Source organism: Phascolarctos cinereus, unplaced genomic scaffold (assembly GCF_003287225.1).
Source record: "Phascolarctos cinereus isolate Bilbo 61053 unplaced genomic scaffold, phaCin_HiC Scaffold_3;HRSCAF=262, whole genome shotgun sequence".
Lineage (NCBI taxonomy): Eukaryota > Metazoa > Chordata > Mammalia > Diprotodontia > Phascolarctidae > Phascolarctos > Phascolarctos cinereus.
In genome coordinates this window covers 176,419,229-176,441,734 of record NW_027555736.1, presented here as the reverse complement: position 1 = coordinate 176,441,734, position 22,506 = coordinate 176,419,229, and the positions used below count along the sequence as shown (strand labels likewise).

General features: G+C 37.1%; 1 protein-coding gene across 1 annotated transcript in view; it reads left to right on the top strand.

Annotated features, from left to right (window-relative positions):
- RYR3 (ryanodine receptor 3) overlaps window positions 1-22,506 on the top strand; it is a 731,065-nt gene that overhangs the window by 558,796 nt on the left and 149,763 nt on the right. Inside the window, exons 49-55 of the mRNA XM_078151313.1 lie at window positions 212-302; window positions 3,069-3,209; window positions 4,729-4,892; window positions 7,114-7,192; window positions 20,166-20,255; window positions 21,318-21,464; window positions 22,368-22,430. Coding sequence (XP_078007439.1) covers window positions 212-302; window positions 3,069-3,209; window positions 4,729-4,892; window positions 7,114-7,192; window positions 20,166-20,255; window positions 21,318-21,464; window positions 22,368-22,430 — 775 coding nt within the window. The remainder of the gene's footprint in view (window positions 1-211; window positions 303-3,068; window positions 3,210-4,728; window positions 4,893-7,113; window positions 7,193-20,165; window positions 20,256-21,317; window positions 21,465-22,367; window positions 22,431-22,506) is intronic.

Below are 22,506 nucleotides of genomic sequence, written 5' to 3'. Positions count from 1 at the left end.
TAGGGGCAGAAAATGTAGACTATTGTTCATAAAAGTTTAGCCCCAAAAACAGACTCCCTTCACTTTTTTTAAAAAGTCTATAATTTTTAAAGGTCATTTAGTATTTCCTGATGAACTAGAATATACTGAAGAACTTTTATTTTGTATCTAATTGCTTTGGGACTTCCCAAAACATGTGGATGATGTATTTTCTCCTTTTTCCATGCTGCAGTCATTTACGGCCTTCCATGTTACAACAACTCCTGCGCCGTCTTGTTTTTGATGTACCGCTCCTCAATGAGCACTGTAAAATGCCGCTTAAGGTAAATATGATTGAATTCCAGTCTGTGCCACAGAAAATGTACAACAAAACAAACTTTTCACCGTTTTCAGAAGAAAGGCAAGCATCTATGCAATTGATTTCATTCCTTTAAGTTGCTAGTTAGTGACTAGGACGTTACTAGCAAAAATGAACCTCCATTCTTAAGGGTGAGGATGGCAAATATGCTAGATTCAACTCACGTGTTTGGTTTTCTTTAAATATTTTTATTAATTGAGGCAACTAGGTGGCACAGTGGATAGAGTACCAGCCCTAAAGTCAGGAGGACTTGAGTTCAAATGTGACCTCATAACAAACACTTTATACTTACTAGCTGTGTGACCCTGGGCAAGTCACTTAACCCCAATTGCCTACAAAAAACAACAACAAAAAACCAACAAATATTTTTATTAGTTTCTAATTCCAATTCTATTAATAATTTCCTATGTAAGAGATAATTCAAGGTACTTCTGACTGTCTTCCAACCTCACTTTTAACACTTAAACTTCAGTACGTTGGCTCTTTTGTATTTGATACACTGCATTTCACTGCATAATAGTTGCACCCTTTTTTTTCAGTCCAAAAATTGGTTTATAACCTTTCATCGAGTAATCATCGCGTAGTATAATTCAGTTAGTCACACCATTCAAAAGGTGTCATATGGATATGCATTTATCTTTCACACATTGCAAGCTGCAAGCCTAGAATTCTCAGCACATGCACTCTGTCAGTGTATTTCTGAAAGCTGACTTGCGTGGTTTGTTGAGAGTGCTGCAGTACTTACTATATTGTCACTCAATCAAATGAAGAGCCATAGCCTACCATGAGTAAGTCACATGATATGGTAAGACTTACATCTTCCCAATTTTAACATATATTCATGAGTATTCCATGCATCCTAATCTTGCACCAAACCAGTTTAGTAATAATTGATTTTTAATTAATACCAGCCAAGTTTTTAAATGCTTCACATAATGATCGCATCTCACTTTTTTGCAAAAAATTTGATGTAAAATCTGCAACACTTATGCAGTGAAATACTGCATTTTTTTTTCTCTTCCTCGTTTCTGGAGGCTAAGCCTTGTGTTCTTATACTTTATTTCCAGATCTTTGGGAGAAGCATAACATCTCCTATTTCAAAAACACTTTTGTTGTTTTTCTTTAGTGAGCACTGACAGCAAGAGAGTCATATCTTTTGCTTTAAATGTATTTTTTTTTCCTGATTAGGCAAGTCACTAAACCTCTCTTGAGTCTCAGTTACCTCATCTGTAAAATGAAGTTGTTGGACTAGATAACTGTCTCTAAGAATATAAGATCCCCTAAGATCTAAATCTAAGATACCTCTGCTTTTCTTATGATAACAGCCTTTTTAGTTTTTGTTATTATCATTCAGCAGCAGCTAACATTTATATAGCTCTTTAATGTTTGCAAAGTATCTGGTGTATACTATCTTATTTGATCCTTACAAATGAGGAAAATGTGTCTCATATGAGTAAAGTGTCTTACTCATGGTCATATAGCTAGCACCTTTATCTGAACCTACTTCTTAGTTCTAGCATTTTATCCACTGTGCTAACTTGCCCCTCACTTAAATCATTTTTAAAAAGTGAATTGATATGAAATCAGTTTTTACCCAGTGTTACTATACATGATAAAACTGAGGCCTAAAGTCATTCTTTAACTTTCTGTCATGCAACAAGTTCTTAGCAGAAGAAGAGGTAGCAGTCATACCCCCTGGATTCCCTGTTGTTCATTCAAATCACCCACTGGCCTCCCTTTTTTCCAGATTTTGGGATAGGAAGTGGTAGAGGCAAGATTTAGGCCCCAGTCCTCTGATGGTAAGCCCAAAACATTTTCCACTGCAACATGAAATAGTGGATTTCTCATGCATGCAGAAAGTGAAACTGAAGACAGAATCTTAGAGTTCCTAGTACTTCAAACCTCCATTTACCATCTGACACAGGTACAGGTTCTATCAGTTGACATTCCTAAGACATTTGTAATGTCCTACTGCCATCTCCTGGGCAGGAGATGTCAGAACTACTCAGCTCTGGATCTCTTCTAGCACTAACAGGTTGTCAGATGGTTTAGGCAAAAGTAAGTTGTGGTCAGTAACAGAGGGAGGCAAAAGGAAGACCTATAGCAGGCCTGCACAACTTGTGCTGGCAGCTGCTTATGGCCCTCAGGCAACTTGCGGCATGCCAAAGGATTCTGGGCGGCCCAAGAAAAATGTAGAGAAAAACATCCTTTGTTAGTAGAGGAAATGCAGGCATAACTGGCCAGCAGGTTGTGCAGGCCTGACCTAGACTCTTCTAAACCCCCATTATGAGAATTACATAGGAAATGAGACATTTATGGGGTCACAAAGAGTTGGATATGCCTGAAACAACTAAACAACAACAAAATACATGTAGAGTCAGAGCTTTCAGGCCATATCAGTAGTTTCAAAAAGTGGAGATTTCTTTACTCTTTGGAATAAAATGATGAAATTCACCCCACTTTTTTCACTTGTAACTTAGACAAAGTATGTTAGAAGGGTCATGAGTTAAGCAAATTGAACCAAGTCCACAGCTAGTTAAAATATGAAAGATGTCTTTTTCTTACACTGTTTGAAGGTCTTTTTGCTATTCCTTTTATTATGTATCTTTAGTACTGTTCTCATCATCTTGACTTGCTATTTTCACACAACAGTAATTTTGTGTGTATTATAAAACATTGGTGAATTTTCTCTGCTTCACCCTGACAATACTCTTTTGTTTCATCTTCCTAGCTTTTGACAAATCATTATGAACAGTGTTGGAAGTATTACTGCCTCCCTTCAGGATGGGGGGGCTATGGCTTGGCAGTGGAAGAAGAATTACATTTGACAGAGAAGCTCTTCTGGGGGATTTTTGACTCTCTGTCTCATAAGGTAATGACTGTATCATTAAAGGAGGTGAGGGCCACCATGATCCAAGGAATTAGTGAGGAAGAAGTGCTTTCAGTGCTTTGATCAAATACATATTCATTTTTTTTTGCTGAGGCTATAACCCTTCATTGGTAAATTATTTTTCCCTTCACATACAAAATACACATTAGAAGTCATCAGAGGGGTATATTAACCCAACTGGCTGCTATGCTTCCTTTTCCCCCTCCTCTCTTTTGTTGGACTATATATATGCCATAGCTCAGCTACCCCACAAGAATAACAGCTTGCATTTTTATAGCATTTTAATGTTTGCAGATCCCCTTGCTCACAACAGACTTTGGAAGGTAGGCATCCTTATGTTATTATCCTAATTTTACAAATGAAAAGACTATTTCCCTGAGAGGTTAAATGATTTTCCTGTGGTCACACAACTAGTAAGTGTCTGAGGTAAGATTTGAGCCCAGATCTAACTCTTATGTCCAGTATCTCTCAAAACTGATATGCTTTGATAAACTATTTCACAACCTCTGCCTACTCAGTTTTACTTCTTTTTGTAGTCCTTGTTAATAAGCCCTTATTTTATTAAAAGCAGAACTGAAAATGGCCCTCTAATAATCTCTTTTCTGCTTAGACAGAATTTTAGGTTTGCAGATTTTACCAATAACTTATGTAATTAATCAGTCTTAGGGGATTCAAACTCATTGAGACAGACCTCAAGTTTACAAACTTTGCTATTTCCCTCTGCCCCTTTTCTTTGTGACTCTTGATATCCCCGTCCTCAGGAGAATAAAACTGGTATTCCTAGTTTTCCTTGATAAAACCTGGAGCTTAATTATAGTTTGTCTAATACCTCCCCTCCCTTTAGCATTTTTTGGCCATCTGAGCTTCATGTCTTCATTGTAACCAACTCCCTATCCATATTAGCTTACCATTCATCACTCTAAGACGGAACGAACGGAACACAAACTTACAACTGGACAGTTTGCTAATAATTTAACTATAAGTCCCATATAATTATTCCCATTCCTGTTACTAATGAGAGCAATAATTCATATTTATATGGCACTTTAAGATTTCAAAGTGGATTCCTCACAATAAAAGAAATTAACCATAGCTTCTCTGTTGCATCAGTTTCAAAAAGTACCTAAAATACATAAATAGAGGCCCTCATGACTTGGGTAAGATGGCAGGCCCAAGGGAAAAGAAAGAGCTGTTACAATCCAGCACTACTTAAAACTTGGCCATTACAAAATTTTGACCATCAGTTTATTTTGTTGTATCCATATGGATGAGGACATAGTTTTACTTCTCATGTCATTTCAGTTTCCAATGATATCCCCACAGTATCTACCACAAATTATTAAGGAGCAGATGGCCACTCTTTTCTTTTTCTGGAAAATCAATGAACTTGGTTATCATTCTTATTTCTTCTGATGCTTCTGCATTATGGCTGTGATTCATTTACTAACATGTTATGTGTTTTTTAAATTAGATTTCCAACTAGTTCCTATCTTTCCCACAGAAATATGACACAGATCTCTTCCGAATGGCCTTACCTTGTCTCAGTGCAATAGCTGGGGCCTTGCCACCTGATTATTTAGATACCAGAATCACAGCCACATTGGAAAAGCAGACCTCAGTGGATGCAGAAGGAAACTTTGACCCCAAACCTATCAATACCATCAAGTGAGTCCAAAATACTTTGTAAATTAATGTTTTTGTCATATAGCTATTTTTTTCAAAAGATACTAGCTTGTCAAGATTTGGCTTATCTCTCTGGCTAGTACCTGTCCTTGTAACCCTAAGTAGTCTAAGTCATTTTTCCAGGGCACCATATTTTTTATGTTATTTTAAAATATAATTAATTTATATCTGATCTTGTACTACATTATCACTCTTTGGTTTTCTTCATGATAAAATAGAGACGAGTTCTTTCTACTAAATAAATATAGCTTAAAGCCCTAAGTCAATTTCCCTGATAAATGATGAAGTTAGTTTATTAATAGTTTTTGACAAAACCTTCATTTAGTTTGTAAATTAGTACTGTAAGTTCCAATAGTATAATAAATCAAAATAAATCCATTAACATTCAGTTCAATTTCCATTCAACAATCATATATTAAATATTTGCTATATGTAGTGCATTGTGTGCTAGGTTCTGGATGTGTAAACAAATTTATTGAGGCTTCAGAAGGATATAGCAAGAACAGTTTAACCTCCCTCTTTAAGAAGCCATTTATCCTTCAATGTTATATTAAGCAACTTTTAGGTGTTTTTAGACCACAAAATATTGTGTCCTTCAAACCCAAAGTAATTTTTCCTTCTATTCCAAGCATTTCAGTATTCCTTATTAATGCTGATTTTACCATCCAGGCTTTCATATTTTACTTGGGGCAGGGATGGAGGAAGATGGGGGAAAGAGTGAGGTAGAATAGGGGATAGCATTTATGCAGATAAATAAATTTTAAATGGGCAAAATAATGCAAAATAATTTCAAGGGGGCTCATGTACTGACAACAGGGTTGGGAGATAGGAATGTTGTCAGAAGAGGCCGAGGGTAGGGTGTGACACCTAATTTATGCTTTGAAAGAAGCTAGGAATTCTACAAGGTAGAGAGGAAGTTCATTTAAGACATGGCAGTCTACTTATATAAAGGTAGAAATTGGAATACAGTTTACAGAAAATAGCTAGCAGACCAATTTCAATTGAACAGAGTATTTATAAAGAATTCACTTCAAGTCTGTTGAACCTATAATACTAGAACCTTAGAAAGGGCTTTTTTATTTTAGCATTCTTTAACACCTGAGATATGTTGAAATTTATGACAATTCCAGATTGGAGCCAGGGGGGTGACAGATGGGGTGCTTTGGGTGAAGAGTCTTCATCTCATAACTCATATCTAGACATGCCTAAAGGTCTTTTTTTCTTGTGTGATTTACATTACCTAGTCTAGTCATTCATTTATGCTAAAAGTAAAACACTAAGGACATAGGACTTTGAGGAGAAATTGCAAAGGAATATAAAGACACATGTGGTCCTATCCTCAAGGTACTTACAATAGAATAGTTGAGACAAAAGAAACAGAAATGGAACAAAAGTCAGTGAAAATAGAAAGGTAAGATGTCATCAGTTACCATTAAATAGATTAAAAAAGAGCATATTTTAAGAATATATTGAAAGAATGGGAGTCAGGTGTGATTAATACAAAGTTAGCCTGCTAACAATGTGTTCTTAGAAATTCTGTTATAGACACAGACATATGTACATTATAACACATCACAGGCATATTACCTATGTGATGTAAATTTCACCCAAAAAGAATCTTCCTGATGGATTTTCCCTCAGATAGGAGTTGAGCATTACTTCTGAACACCATCTTTACAAAACAACACTCTTGATTAAAGCTAAATAGATTTCACCAAGCACAGCTCCTTTATCAACAAACTCAGTGAAAATAAAGGTGAATTTGTATCTAATTCTTTGGCATTCCCTTTTTGTGCTGTACTCATACCTTGGTACATAGGAAGCCGCTGGGCAATGTTGCTAATTGCTATTATGTTTGGGAACTCTGCTAAATTATATGAATGGTCACAGTATTATTGGTCTGGTTTTTTGGTTTTTGGGGGGGGTTTTTTTAGGCAATTGGGGTTAAGTGACTTGCTAGTCACACAGCTAGTAAGTGTCAAGTGTTTGGTCTGAGGCCGGATTTGAACTCAGGTCCTCCTGACTTCAGGGTCGGTGTTCTATCCACTGCACCATCTAGCTGCCCCTCAGTCACAGTATTATTAACTCCAGCTCCCTGTTTCTACCTAAATAGGAAACATTCTGACAGTTCCGAATTGCTTCTACTTTCTCCAGTTGTGCCTGGTGATGTGATGGCACATTTTTCTTTCCCTTTCTCTCTCAGCTTTTCTCTTCCTGAAAAATTGGAATATGTGGTCACCAAGTATGCTGAACATTCACATGACAAATGGGCCTGTGACAAGGTAGGGATTATCATCCAACTAACAATTGTCAGGAAAAGAAGAGCCAAAGAACATTAAAGGGTTGAATCTTGGAAATCTGCCCAATTTATCTAAGAGACAGACTTACCATTCCAAGAATATTCATTATTTGAGAGCAGTAATTTCCTGAGGTTTGCGGAGGTCAGTGGAAGAGGAGGCAGCAGCTGCTGCTGCTGCACTGTTTTTTATACCAGTCAAGGAAATGCTCATTTCTAGAAATGTTAAATTTTTTCTTAGCATCAGAGTATAGAATTTGCATATGCATGCTTGGTATGGATTTGGAGTAAGAGGGAAAGGAAGTAGAAGTGAAAGTTACTTCCTTTGGTTTTAGACTAAAACCAATCACTCAACAAGTATTTATTAATTGCCTACTGTGTGCCGGATATTTTGCTGGGTATGGGTGCATAAGACAGAAATGAAAGTCACTTCTGTCTGGGTAAACAACCTCTCTTTCTCTCTATCTCTCTCTGTCTCTCCATTTAAACAAACTATCCAGGGTGATTTTGGGAGGAGGCATTAGTACCTGGGTAAGCTGGGAAAGGGTTCGTAGAGGTGACACTTCAACTGAGTTTCGAAAGAAGCTAGGGATTCTGAGAGGCAGAGATGGAAGATATTATACGTGTGGAGGACAGATTATGCAAAGACCCAGAGACAAGAAATAGAATGGCATATATAAGAAACAGCAAGAAGGCCAGTTTGTCTGAAATGTGAAGTGAATGAAGGAGAGTAATGTGTAATAAGCCTGGAAAGGTGCACTGGAGCCAGATAATAAAATGCTTTACCTACAAACAGAAGAGGTTATATTTAACACTAGAGGCAACCTAAGATTATTGAGGTGAGCGACATGGCCATAACTGTGCTTTGGGAATATAATTTTGTCAGCTCCATGAAGAATGGTTTGCAGAATGAAAAAAATATATATAGCAGAGGGACAACATAGAAGGCTGTTGCTAATCCAGAAAGTTTTATTCTGGGCAAGAATACTGATCCAACCATAATAGTTACTATGTTGTGGTCCATGATCATGCTTCTAGACTCTCCTTTAAAAAGTGAGTCATTGAAGAGGAGCCAAGATGGCTGATGGGTATGAGCATCACTCTATGTATGTGTTCAAACATCCAGAAAATGCACCAGACTGAATCCTTATGGGGAAGTCCAGGAAAAGTCACAGTAAGTCATTTGTCCATACAGGCTTGAACTTGACAAAGAGAGACAGAAAGGGAGACCTGTAGAGAAGGGAGAGAACTCACTTCTCTCTGCAGGGTCCAAGGAGAGGCTGTATAGCAGAGGTTCAGAATCCTCACAGGATACTCCTAGTCCCATACAAGGGCACTGTGATGGGGACAAATGCCAACTGACAGCTTTGTTGTTGCCAGTTCTGAGTTACAGATTCAAGGTGGACTCAAAAAAAGGACTTGAGTGGAAGAGTGGTATTTCTGGTCAGGAAGGCCCTGGGCAGTGTATTAAGCAAGAAGTTCAGAAACTAGTACCAGTAGTGGTGTGGCTTAGACTCCAACTCAGAGCAGGGTCACCCTTCTAGTATCTAGTCCAGCATGCAAAGTAATAAACAAGGCAGGAATCCCAGACCAAAGGAAAGCCTATAATTGTGCCACTCTGAACCCAAGAGAACTTCCCAGCTTGTTGATGGGGCAGTCAGTCCAGCAGCAGTTTACTCTTGTTCCGATCCAAACTCTGATCAGGAATTTGTGGAGCTTGAACCAGGGTGGAGTCAGGGAAGGGAGTGGCAATCAACATTTGTAGGATCAGACCACTTTGGGAACACACAGGGTTTAAAGATCCCCAGCCTGTCTCTGAGCTCCTCAAATAACACAACATTCTGTACCCCAAGAAATCAACAAGAAGACCAGTCCAGAACTGTTCAGAAGTGTAGCAGAGCTCAATAGTAATATAAATTCTAAGTCATGAAGTAGGCTGGAAGTATGTACAAACAAAAAAATAACCCCATCATAATGAGCTATTATGGTGGTACAGATGCTCATAACAAATGCAAAAGGGATATTAAAACAAAGGCAAAAGGCTAAAAAGAGAAAGAGAGAAAGAGAAGAAAATGTAAATTATAACAAAAACAACTAATCTGGAAAATAGATTAAGGAGAAAAAATTTCAGAATCATTGACTATCTAAACACCATAATATATAAGAGCGTACTTCATATTTCAAGAAATCTTCAAAGAAAACTACTCAGAGATTTTAGAACCAGAGGGCAAAATAGAAATAGAAGGAATCCATTTGTCTCTTCCTGAAAGAACACCCAAAATGAAAACTTCCAGGAACATATAGCCAAATTCTAGAGCTTCCAGATAAAAGAAAAAATGCTGCAAGCAGCCAGAAAGAAAGAATTCGAGTACTGAGGAGATACAATCAAGATCACATGATTTAGCAGCCACTAATGTAAAATAGCAGCTAAGAATAACTTACCAAGCAAAACTGAGTATTATACTATGGGGATGCGGAGGAGGAGATTTCCAGATATTCCTGATGAAAAGACCATAGCTACAGAGAAATTTCTAAGTTAAAAACCAAAGTGAAGAAAAACATTAAAAAAAGGTAAACATGAATGAACAATGATAAAGGACTAAACAACTATGAAGTACTTACATTCAAATATGGGGAGTAATAACTTATGTCTTCTCTGAACTCTGTATTATCAGCAAAGTTCATAGAGGAAATTCAGATAGATAAAGCCTAGGTTCTGTTTTGATGATCTTAAGAAAAGAATGGAAAGAAAGGAGAAGAGGATTATATTGAGAAGCAAGGCAAAGGAAAGAAGGTTAGGAAAAATTGTCTGACATAATCAGAGAACACAAGGAGATATCTATCAAAACAAGGAGGAGGGGATGGAGTGAGGCAACTGATACTTGAACCTCACTCTCTTATGAACTGGTCAAAAGGAGGAAGAATACTTACATTCACAATTTAGTACAGAAATATGTTTCACTCAACAGGGAAATAGGAGGGAATGGAGGGGGAAGTATATGTTAAGGGAGAGATTAGTCCTGAGCAAAACAAACTAAGAATGTACAAAAATATTTATAATTCTTTTTGAAGTGGCAAAGGATGAGATTCTTAGGAAGTGCCCGTAAATTGGGGAATATATTAACAAACTATGGTACATCAGTGTGATAGAATAACATTGTGGTGAATTCTTATTAGAGTAATGACTAACTAAGATTCCAAAGGACTAATGATGAAATGTGCTATGCACCTCTAGATAGAAAGGCGAAGGACTCAAAATGAGAGAATTTTTTTTTTTTAGAAATTTGTTTCGATTGACTATACTTGTTCATAATGGATTTTTTTCTTGTGTTCTCAACTGAATGGAATGGGAGGGCAAAGAGGTGGATACTGACTGATTAAAACAAATAAAATATTTTTTAATTCAGTTATTCCATCTAGCATTTAAAATTCCTTAACTGATTGTATGCTTAGTAAGTTTAACTGTTTTATCAGCTGTTAAAGAATAAAAGCTATACCCTAGGAGTTGAGCCAAAGTAATCCAAAATTCTAATGGACCATCTGTTTGAAAATGTGGGCTACGTGGCCCAGAACAATTAATCTATTTTCACATGAAGACAATAGAAGCTAACTGGGTATAATTTGGGGCTAAAATCACGTTTAAGTCTTAACTATTCTAAAGTACTCTCAATTTTGTTCATCCCTTTATGTACATCCCCTCTCTACTTTCCTATTTGGGGCTAATATTAGCAATAAGAAAGATAATGATGATAGACTAACACTTTGTTATTTCTAGAACATATTTATTTCCTAAATGCCTTCACATTTTCTCATTTGATATTTTTGTGAACTCAGGAGGGATCAAGAAATATTATCCTTACTTTTAAATGGAAGAAACTGGATCACAAAGAGGAAAAACAAATCCTAAAAGTTCTATATTATTCAAGGCATTACCTAGCCCTGTTCTTTTCCAGTACAGCAGCTGTGCTAGTTCTTTTAGTTGTCATTACTGAGAGACAATGTGGTGCTATAAATTAAGTACTGTCATATCTCTGATCAAGAAGGCCTAAGTTTGAATTCCACCTCATACATTAGATGTGTGAGCCTGGGCAAATTACTTACCCTCTATCAACCTATTTCCTTATCTAGAAAAGGGACATAATAAGACATATAGTATTTATTTCAGAGGGTGAATGTGATGATTCAATGAAATAATATCTATAAATCATTTTAAATATAAGTACATATGCATACAAATATGTACATCTATTTTTTTTCCTGAAATGTAATTTCGTTGGGGTAGGGAGCTCCTGGTTAAAGACTCTCTTTAACAGTGCAGATCGACACATTCTCTATAGTTTTTTATACCCTAGAGAGTTTTTTTGAGTACTGAGAAGTTAGGTGGCTTGTGTAGAATCACAGAGACAATACATGTGGAAGAATGTACTGGAACTCAGATCTTCCTGACTCTAGGTCTAGCTTTCTATAAGCTTCTCCATGCTGAAAATACTACATAAATGTCATTTGTTATTGTTTTTATTATTATCTCAATAATCATAACAAGTTTCTACGGTTAGTTATACTCATTAGGTTGTGTTTTACTCTAAGTATTTAAAAGGTGCTAAATTTGCAGTTGAATGATGTATATAGTATAGTCTTATACTATGTAGTATATGGTATATACTATATACTATATATATAGTATATATAGCATATATATAGTATATAGTATAGTCTTCAACAGTTCCTTGCAAAATCTATGTTGATCACTAAATCCAGGCTTCCTAAGAATGACCTTTCTGTGTTTTCTGGTGGAACTAACTTGGTCCTGACTTTCCATCATAATTCCCTCTTTCTACAAACAAAGCAATATGATTCACCACATGTCATCCTCATTGTCATCATCATCTCCTCTTTCTTCTTATCTCTTTCAGTGGCATTTAGATAGAAACAATCCTGAAACAATTTGTTACCATCCATTATTCTTTTATATTATTATCCTGCAGGCTATTGCACAGGTAGATAAAATAATTGGGGTTTTTTTAAATCAAATAACAGTATGAGGATATTGGCTCATCTTCTGTAGGCCCATTAAAAGCATCCTCAGTACCGATCCAGGAACAGACAAGACAACAGAAATATGTATTTCATCCTGTTCCACTATGATTTTTATCTTCTTTGAGAGTTCTCTGTTCTGTAAGCTTTTCTTTCCATGTATTAGAGACTATAAATATTTGGTATGATGACATGTATTTAAAATGTTGTATTTAAGTTTTTATGGATCAGTGTTATATCCAAGAGATCATGGACAATAGTTCAGTCTGTGATAATGGAGCAGTTTCAGCACATTCTGTTTATTGAATAGTAACCTATCCAGCAAATACAGCTTAGGCCAGGCTTGAGCCTATGTACAGGCAAGGAGGAGGAGGAGAAGAAAGTAAGTACATGACTATGACCTTGGAGTGAGGTTGTCTATCCATCTGAAACCTACAACCCAGAGGCCAGGCCAGACCACACAGCAGCCTATGGTTCTGTTTCTCTGAACTGTCAGCCTTCCAGATAGTTTGCCAAGGGCTAGGGCCATCAGCAGTTTTCTATAGCTTCAACTAGGAACAGGTTTGCAGTTGTGTTGCCCAGAAATGCACCAGTTTTGGGAACTTACAAAGCTCAACCCTGGGAAGACAATGATCAGACTCTCCCTATATAAGACCAATTAGAGTTCACTGAATATCATCAGGTCCCTGCCCCAAGATGCCTCCTGAGATCCTTGAAGAATACAGCGCTCAGTACCTAGAGAAAGCAGCAGCAGGACCTTAGAGAATATAAAACAAGACCAACAAAGGCCTAGAAATATGCAAATCCTGGTCCTAAAACAAAATCCCAATTTGGGGAGTAAGGTGAAAGAATGAGTAAACAAAACAAAACAAAAAAGACTTCTACCATAAAGAACTGTTAAAGTTCTGAAGTAAACAAAACAAAACAAAAAAGACTTCTACCATAAAAAACTGTTAAAGTAAAAGGGATGTCCAAGAAGCTAACTCTGAAGAACTACCTACAAAGAAAGTCGCAAAGGAAAACAGAGTTTGGCCATAGTGTCAACTAGAATATCATGAAGAAACCAAGAATTGTTTAAAAAGCTAAAATGATATTACAAATGAAATGAGAACCCTAGTTGAAAGAATTGTTAAATCTTTGAAGGAGAGACTTGAATAGAAAATGAATAGCTTAGCACAATGGAACACAGAACTTTACCTAAGTACCAGATTGCTTGAAAATTAGAATTAGAAAAAATCAGAAATATTAAAAGTAATTCAAAAGACTGAAAAATGCATATTTAATTCCCAAACCAACAGCCCTAGAAAACAGATCAAGAGGTATAACTTAAGAATCGCTGGATTACCTAAAGCAACATGTTTTTTGAATATCATCAGGTCCCTGCCCCAAGATGCCTCCTGAGATCCTTGAAGAATACAGCGCTCAGTACCTAGAGAAAGCAGCAGCAGGACCTTAGAGAATATAAAACAAGACCAACAAAGGCCTAGAAATATGCAAATCCTGGATATCACATTTCAAGAAATTGTGAAAGAAAACTGCCAAGATCTCTTAGAAGTGAGGGAGTAGGGAAGCAAAGAAATGGAAAAATATAAGAGAAAAGGATAGAGAGAAATATATAAGTAATGGTCATGACTATAAATGTGAATGGGTAAGTACACCCATAAAATAGAAGAGAATAACAGAATGGACCAGAAACAGAATTCAACATTATATAGTTTCAAAGAAACAGAATTGAAAGATAAAGGTTCACACTAGATTAAAAAGGGGGCTAGAGCAAAATCTATTATGCCATCGCTGAATTTAAAAAAATAAGGATTAGCAGTCATTTGACAAAGCAACAGCAAAAATAGATGGGATTCAAGGAAATAAAAGGCATCTGTATTATGCCAAAATGTACCAAAGTTCTGGTATCTATACTGAAAGGTTCACAGGGTTGTTTTGCAGATCAAATTAGATAATATTTGTAAAAGTGCTTAGCGCAGTAACTGGCACATGACAGAGAAAATATGAAAAAAAGTAAAAAAGTAGCAAATATCAAACTATACTACAAAGCAAGACTCACCAAAATTATTAAATATTGGTTGAAAAATAGAGATCAATCAGTGGAACAGATTAGGTATAAACATCCAGAAACAAACAAACCTGGCAGTCTAGTGTTTTATAATCCCTAAGTCCTCATTTACTGAGATAACTACTAGAGATTAAATTTTTAAAAAATAAACAAGAAAGCAATTTGGAAGAAGTTAGGTTTAGACAAACACCTCATACATTCACTAATATTAACTCCAAATGCTTACATGACATATGTAAAAAATCATATCATAAACAAATTAGAGGAAGAAATTTCCTCCCAGATCTGTGCATAGGGGAAGATTTTGTGAAGAGAAAAAGATAAAGAGAATCAGGGAGGATGAAATGGACAATTCTGATTGTATGAAATTAAAATTTTTTTACAGAAAAGATAATGCAACTAAAATTAGAAGTGAAAGTTACTGAGGAAAAAAAATCTCTGCAGCAAATTTCTCTGATAAAGATCTAATTTCCAATATATATAAACAATTGGTTGAAATTTTGAAGAAGAGAAACCGTTCCCTGGTTGATGAATCATCAAAGACATGAAGTTCTCAAAGGAAAATATCCAAGCTGTTATTAAACAGCCGTATAAAAAAAAAAGCAACTCCAAAACACTAATAATTAAAGAGAAGCGTATTAAAGAAACTCTGAAGTGCTTCTTCACATCCAAAAAAATAATAATAATTAATGCATAGGCCATCAGGGAAACTAAGAGGTGGAGGTGAGGAATTGGATCATTTCCAGTCATGGGGGACTAATGAAAACGCATACATTGGGGCAGCTGGGTGGCACAGTGGATAGCACACCGGCCCTGAAGTCAGGAAGACCTGAGTTTAAATCTGGCCTCAGACCAAACACTTGACATTTACTAGCTGTGTGACCCTGGGCAGGTCACTTAACCCCAGTTGCCTAAAAGAAAAAGAAAAAGCATGCATGTAAGAGATACATTATTAAGAATTTAAGAAATTGCAAGATGGCCTAGTACTACTAGAGTATAGAATATATGAACAAGAGTGCAAGGTAAGATGATTAGAAAGGTAGAAAGGGGTCAGGTTGTGTAAAATTTTAAATAGCAAACAATGGAGTTTATATCTGATTCTGGTGATAACAGTGAGCTACTAGAACTCATGGGAGATGTGATAGTGGGGTAAAGCCATCAGACATGTACTTTAAGACATTTTCAATTGAATTGAGTATAGATTGGAATAGGGAGAGACTGGAGTCAAGGAGACCAATCAGAAGGCTGTTTCAGTTAGGTTAGAGACAATGAACTAGAGTTCACTTGTTTGACTGGAGAGAATAGGGCATGTACAAGAGATGTTGTAGACACCTTTGCCAACAAGATTTGGCAAAGGATTGAATACGTGTAGTGAATGAGAGAGTCAAGGATGATGGTGAGGTTGTGAGCCTCAGTGACTGGCATGCTGGTGGTGCCCTTGACAGTATTAAGGGAGTTCACGGAGCATTTGAGGGGGAACATGAGTTCTGATTTAGATATGTTGAGTTTGAAATGCCTATGAGACACCCAGTTTGAGATGTTAAAAAGACAATTTATGTAAGAGTAGATCTGGGTATCATCTGCATAAAGATCGTAAATTAATCCATAGTTGTTGATGCAATCACTGAATAAGATAGTATAGAAAGAGAAGAGAAAATCATCTAGAACACAGCCTTTGGGGGCACCAAGTTAATGGGGATGACACAGATGAAGAAACAATAAAGGATACTTAGAGCAGTCAGGAAAATAGCCAGAAGAGAGCAGTGTCACAAAAACTTATTGAGAGAACATCTAGAAGAAAAGGTGTCCATGTTATCTGCTACAGAAAGACCAAGAACCATCAGGATTGCCCCCCCCAAAAAAAAAACATTAGTTCAAAGATTACTGGCAACTTTCTAAAGGGGGCAGTTTTAGTTCATGATCATAGGAACAGGTTTGAAAGACAATTTACAGAGGATTTAGAAGAAAATTAGGGGAGAGGAAGTGAAAGTACCTAATGTAGATAACTTTCTCAAGGAGTTAAGGGAGAGGAAAGATACAGAATAATAACTAACAGGGATGGTAGGATCAAATGAGGGTTTTTTTAAAGGATTACAAGGACATGGACATGTTTGTAGACAATAGGGAAACAAGAAATAGGGAAAGATTGAAGATTAATGAAAGTAGGGCTGAGAGTGGAGTCAATTTACTATTTACAAATTTTACTGTATTTACAACACTGGAGGGTAGGATCAAGGATGCTTGTAGAAACATTTGCTTTAGCTAGGAAAAGTGCCACCTCATCCAAGATCAGAATGAAGGGTATATAGTATGGCAAGTTCTATGAATGATCTGAAATAAGGAGGGAAGAAGGGAGAATTATCAACAAATGGCCTCCTGTATTTATGAAGCAAAGTCCTCAGCTAAAAAAACAGAGGAAGGTTATGCCATGGAAGTCTTGTAGAAAGACAAAGTATGGAACAGCCAGTGTAGGGAATGGTATAGTGGGAATAGACTGCTTGCTGTAGTAAGGGTATTATTGAGATTAAATAAAATAAATTTATAGTGACCCAATTAGTAGAATTTCATGATTTTCTCCAGTTCCATTCAGCAGCATGTGAATGCAGAGGAGGTCAATCAAGGGAGTAATCCAGGGTCACGGCTTTGCAAGGCTATCATCAACTACAGAATAAGAGTGCAAGGGACTTGAGAATAAAGAATAGCTTAGTGTTGAATTACTCATGGAGAGGTTGACATAGGGAAAGAAGAGTTTAGCCAGTGCAGGTACAATGGCCTGGCAAAGAACCAAGGGATGCAGATAATGAAGGTCACAGTGAGGACATAGAACAAAGCAGTCATAAAATATAGGGAAAAGATGGAAGGACAAAAGAATATGATCATGAGGGAATTTCAAAGTTTAATAACAACAGATAACATTTATATAGGGTCCACTATGTGCCAGGCATTGTGCTAAGCACTTTACAATTATTATCTCATTTGATCCTTACAACAACCCTGGGTGGTAGATGCTATTATTATCCCCATTTTACAGTTTAGGAAACTAAGGCAAACAGAGGTTAAGTGAGCTGCCCAGTGTCACACAACTAGTAAGTTTCTGAGGCTGGATTTGAACTCAGGCCTTTCTGACTGCAGTCCCGATAATCTATCCACTGTGCCACCTAGCTGCTCCTATTTTGTGAACAAGCAAGTGGAATACTTGTGGGTAATGGCCAGATCAAAGGTAGAACCATCTCTGTGTGGAGCTAAGGTAGAGTGGAGAAATAGGTCGTGGGAATTGAGTAGATAGGAAATTAAGGTATTTGGTGGAGTGTCGACATGTATTTTGAAGTATCCTAATATGAGGTCAGGAGATAGGAAAGAGAGAAAGACTGTTAGCGAAGCACTAAATTCTGTGAGAAATGAAGGAGAATGCTCTGAAGGTTTGTATAGTACAACCACCAAGATTTTGATTGGGTGATAAACAGGAGGAGAGGCTGTTTAGTGAAGGTGATAGAGAAAGATTCTAACAATGGCAGTGGAGAGCAAGGAGCATTTCAGTTATCCCCACTGTAATCTTGTACTTGATGGTGGGAGTGGGAAGGAGGAGGGGAGTGTAATATGAGAGAAAAAGTAAGAAATACTGGAGCGGTGGAAAGGAAAGTGGTGTCGGCAGGAGGTAGCCAGGTCTCCAGTGAGCAGATTCTAGAAGGAATGAAAAAGGAAGAGATTTAAGATGAAAAGAAGTGTATTCATTGTGGAGTGAGCACAGTGGGGGAGGGGGGAAGGGTAGTACATATGGGATGGGATCTTATGGGGATAGGGTAGAGGAGGATAGGCACAAGGGAGCAATAAGTTGAAGGTAAACAACAGGGTTTGTGCATCATCAGCCTGGGGTTCAGAATCTTTGGAATGGAGCAAGTATCAGTTTATGGGAATTTGCTATCCATTGAGCGATGAGTAGAGTAAGGGTGTAAGTGGTTGGAGAGGGGTCTGTTGAGGAAGACTTGAAATCAGACGGCGCAGATTTTCCCTTGAGGTTCACAATGTGGTGACAAATAGTGAGATTTTGTCCCGTGAGACCACACAAGGCCTTTCTCACTAGGGAGGTACAACCAGTGGGCTAGAAGCATGGTCAGGAGGTCAGAAGGCCTTGTTCTCCCTGGAGAAAGCCCTGAGGGGCAGGAGATGAATTAAATCTTGTCCTCAGGGGATATTAGAGCGCTGGGAAAAGTTTTGAGGCAGTCCCCACTGAAACAGGACAACAAATCCTTATATGCTTCACTGAGGAGGGATCTAAGAGAAAGACAATTGGGTACATGGATGGAAGGGATCTTGTTTTCCTTGGTTTGTGGCCCTGTGCTAGAGAGTATCATTTGCCATATTAGTGCTGCTTATAATCAGTTTTAGTATTAGGTATAATTTCTAGATTTTGCATTTAGTGAAGTCTTTAGTATGCTCTCTTCAGACTTTAATACCTCCTCATTTCATCTCTTATTTAATCTTTCTAGGCTTAGGAATGAAGGGTTGTTTGTTGTTATTGTTGCCACTGCTAGTCAGCAATAAGTTGTTTAATTTGGCATTAAAGGCGTCATTGACAAAAACAGCATGAAACCCTTACCTATGATTAATGTCATCTGTTTCCATGTCATGATATAGCAGTGATACATATTGAAAGTAATCCAGTCTCCAGTCCATTTCATATTAATTAATTTGCTTGTTTTTGTGGTTAGCCCCATCTCCACTAAAGTATTTCCAGCAGGTGGGATATTGGTATTTGGATTTGATGACAGCTCTTACATTCTTGTTGTACCAGAATACAAAGGAGCACCACTTGCTCTATTGTCTTCAGTGTTAATGTGTTCAAAATTGTCTAATGTAGGGCCTGCCTGTAAGGCCTTTGCTGCCCCATCTATTTCTTAGGTTAATAGGGGAAATTTCATCATATTTGCCAGTGTGTTAACCCAAACAGAACCCTATTGGCCAGTGTTTAAATATAGGGCAAGCATTCCCTGCTGTACCTCATTCTAGTTAGCATTCTCTTACTTTTCTCTTGATCCTTACCCTGCCTCCCTCCCTGGACTGTGAATGAGGGATTGTCCTTTAGCGGAGCTGTTTTATTATTATTATTCTTATTCAACTAATTGGTCACTAGAGCTATCATTGACCATACAGATAGTCCTCACACTGGTTAGTGTTGTCTGTCCCTGAATGTTGAGTCAATACCAAGTTAAAATGAGTAGTAAATGTTTAGACTTTGGAGGTGGGTAGTTTGCTTCATTGGGGCATACTAAAGACTGAAAATCCAGTCCTTAAACTTAGAATGCTATCTTATATGTTGGTGAGAACTAAATGGTGAGTTACCTGTCTGTCCTCAGCTTTTTCTAAGTCAAAAGATTAACACATAATCAGTAGGAGAATTTGAGTTGAGCATCCTGCCATGTGGCAATATATGTCTGTAAGAGGACTGGAATTATCTTAAACCCAGGTCTCTCCAGTTTTGCTCAAGTTTTCATCATGGCATGTGGCCCTTGAGAAACTGCTCATATCTTAGCATATCTTTCAAGCCTTTGGGAAGCATTGTGCACAGGCCGTTTGTTCCTAGTTTATATAGACCTAGAATGCAAGTATGTATCTAAAGAGGACAACCACATAAAATAGGAATTAAAGGAAATGGAATTTGTAATTCAGAAGAAGTCTAAAGGTTTAAGGATTGAGGATAGAATTTCCAAGGGATTTGCAGACATATTTGGCGTAGTCCTTTCTTTGCACTTGGCTCATTTATTTAGCTAAATAGGAGACAATCAGTTGGATCACAAGTAGAGATGTTTAATACCCAAGAAATGCTATTTAAACTGAAAAACTTTCCCCCTGACAGAGTCAGAATGGATGGAAATATGGTATCTCTCTGGATGAAAATGTGAAGACACATCCATTAATAAGACCTTTTAAAACATTAACTGAAAAGGTAAGAAACAATGGAAGAGAAAAATATCTCACTGTGTACACAGTGTTTTTTCCATCCTTAGAGAAGTTTCCTCAGTCAGCCATAGGAGAGCCAACAGAGGATTCACATAAAATTTAGAGATTTTTTTATGATAAAATAAATTCTTCTTGTTTCCTATCTGTGAGCAACTTCTCCTTCTCTGCCCCACACCCAGGATTTAATTCCCAGAATGCAATCTCATGTTGTACTCTCTAGCTTCTTAAAATCCATAGAAGAGGTGTTATTTAACATATAGGGACCAGAGAAAAGTTTATTCTCTTTTGCAAAAACCTTTTGCAAATAAACTATGAGTGATTCTAATTAGGGGAAAGGAGGTAAACCCCAAGGGGAATTAGGAAGCTGCTTAATCCTTCTCAAGTAAAAATTATTTCTGAGAACACAAAGGACAAGAAGAGGGAAAACAAGGAAAGTTTCCAAGCAGTATGAAAAAAGGATGATGTTTCCAAGTATGTTTATATAAGAACTGTGTGGATAAGCATGTTACATAATTCCTTTCTGATTCTGATTCTGCACCATTTTCTCAATAAGCATTCTTGTTCCATTCATAGGATGTGTAGCCCTATCTTCATGCTTAGTATATTGCATGTTTTCTAATTTTAAGCCAAGTCCCAAGGAGGTCCAGAGCTAATTTTGAGGTCAAGAGAATATGATAACTACCTAAATTAGAACTGTTCTTGCCAAGGCATTTTCATATTACCTCCACTTAAATTAAATTAAATTAAAACACCAATCGTTATTTTCTTTCCTTTGCTCTTGCTCATGCCCTTCTCCTTCCTCACAAAACTCCAAATGCTTTTTAATGGCGTGACACATTTAAACTGAAGGCAAGAGACCTTTTTGAGGGTCTTGAATTTAATTTTTTTATCCAGTGACTTTGCTTTAGCCCCTGAAATAGCTAGCTTGTTCACTAACAATTCATAACATAATTTAAATCAATAGGCACCACACTGCATCCCTTTGGAATTGAAAGGTTATCAAAATATCTATTCTTTGCAAATCAATTTTATTTAAATTTGTTTCTAGGAGAAGGAAATTTATCGCTGGCCTGCCAGAGAGTCTCTGAAAACCATGCTAGCTGTGGGCTGGACAGTAGACAGAACCAGAGAAAGTGAAGCGATCATACAACAGCGGGAAAATGAGAAGCTTCGCAGCATTTCCCAAGCCAACCAAGTAAGACAGGGCTGTTTAGAGCCAGACTCTTTAAACCTATGGGGAAATAAGTACTCTGGAATAGTGTGGCATGAGACTTTCTTTAGGAGTAGCACTAGGTGGATGAGTCTGGTCATCCCACAAGTGAACAAAAATCTTTGTTATGCAGTCTTTATGTCAGAAAGTATCTCATGACACAGAAGACTCAAGTACAATTTGGGAAATGCCCTTAACTTTCTTGCCTCATAAGGAAATCTGAGAAAACATGTATCATAATACTCAGTATTGCAAGAAAGATTCCTTGCTTATAGGCAATATTCATAATGTTAGTTCATAATATTATAAATTGGAGTTTTGTTTTTTAAATGGGTAAACAAAATAAAGATTAGAAAATTAACAACTATTAGTCTCAAAGTACATGTAAATCTCCAGGGTTGCTTGCATTCCTGAGGACTGTTAATACCATCTCCACTCTCCATCTTGGAAGGAGCAGAGTTAACCTCTCTCCCTCTGCCTCTACCTCTTACTCTCCCTCTCTTTTACTTTTCCTCCTTCTCTTTCCCTTCTGTCTTTTGTCTGTCTTACAAATTTTCATGATTCTTATAGTCCAACCACTGGATTTCTCAGTTTCTTAGGACATCCAGGGAAGTTCCATATAAAGTCCTCAAGTCTGGTTCAAGATGAAATCAAATACCCCTTGGTCATTCTTACCACCTTCTTTTCCTTCATTTGGTCTCCTTGCTGCCAGCCCTACTCAGTTTTTATATTTCCCGCAAGGTATACATTCTTCATTTTCCCCAGTTACTCAAAATAGAAAAGAGAATAGACTTGCTGCTGTACTAGCTAAAAATAGCAGAAGCCAGGAATGGTAATAAAAATGAGGGAGATATGTCAGATCAAGTAATTTTATTTTGCTTTTTCTAGGGCAACAGCTACAATCCTTCTCCACTTGACCTTTCAAATGTTGTGCTTTCTAGGGAAGTTCAGGTCAGTACTAATGTTTTCACTGTCCATATTCTTCAGAACAGTATAATTTACCTTTGACAGTGTATCTTAGAATTAA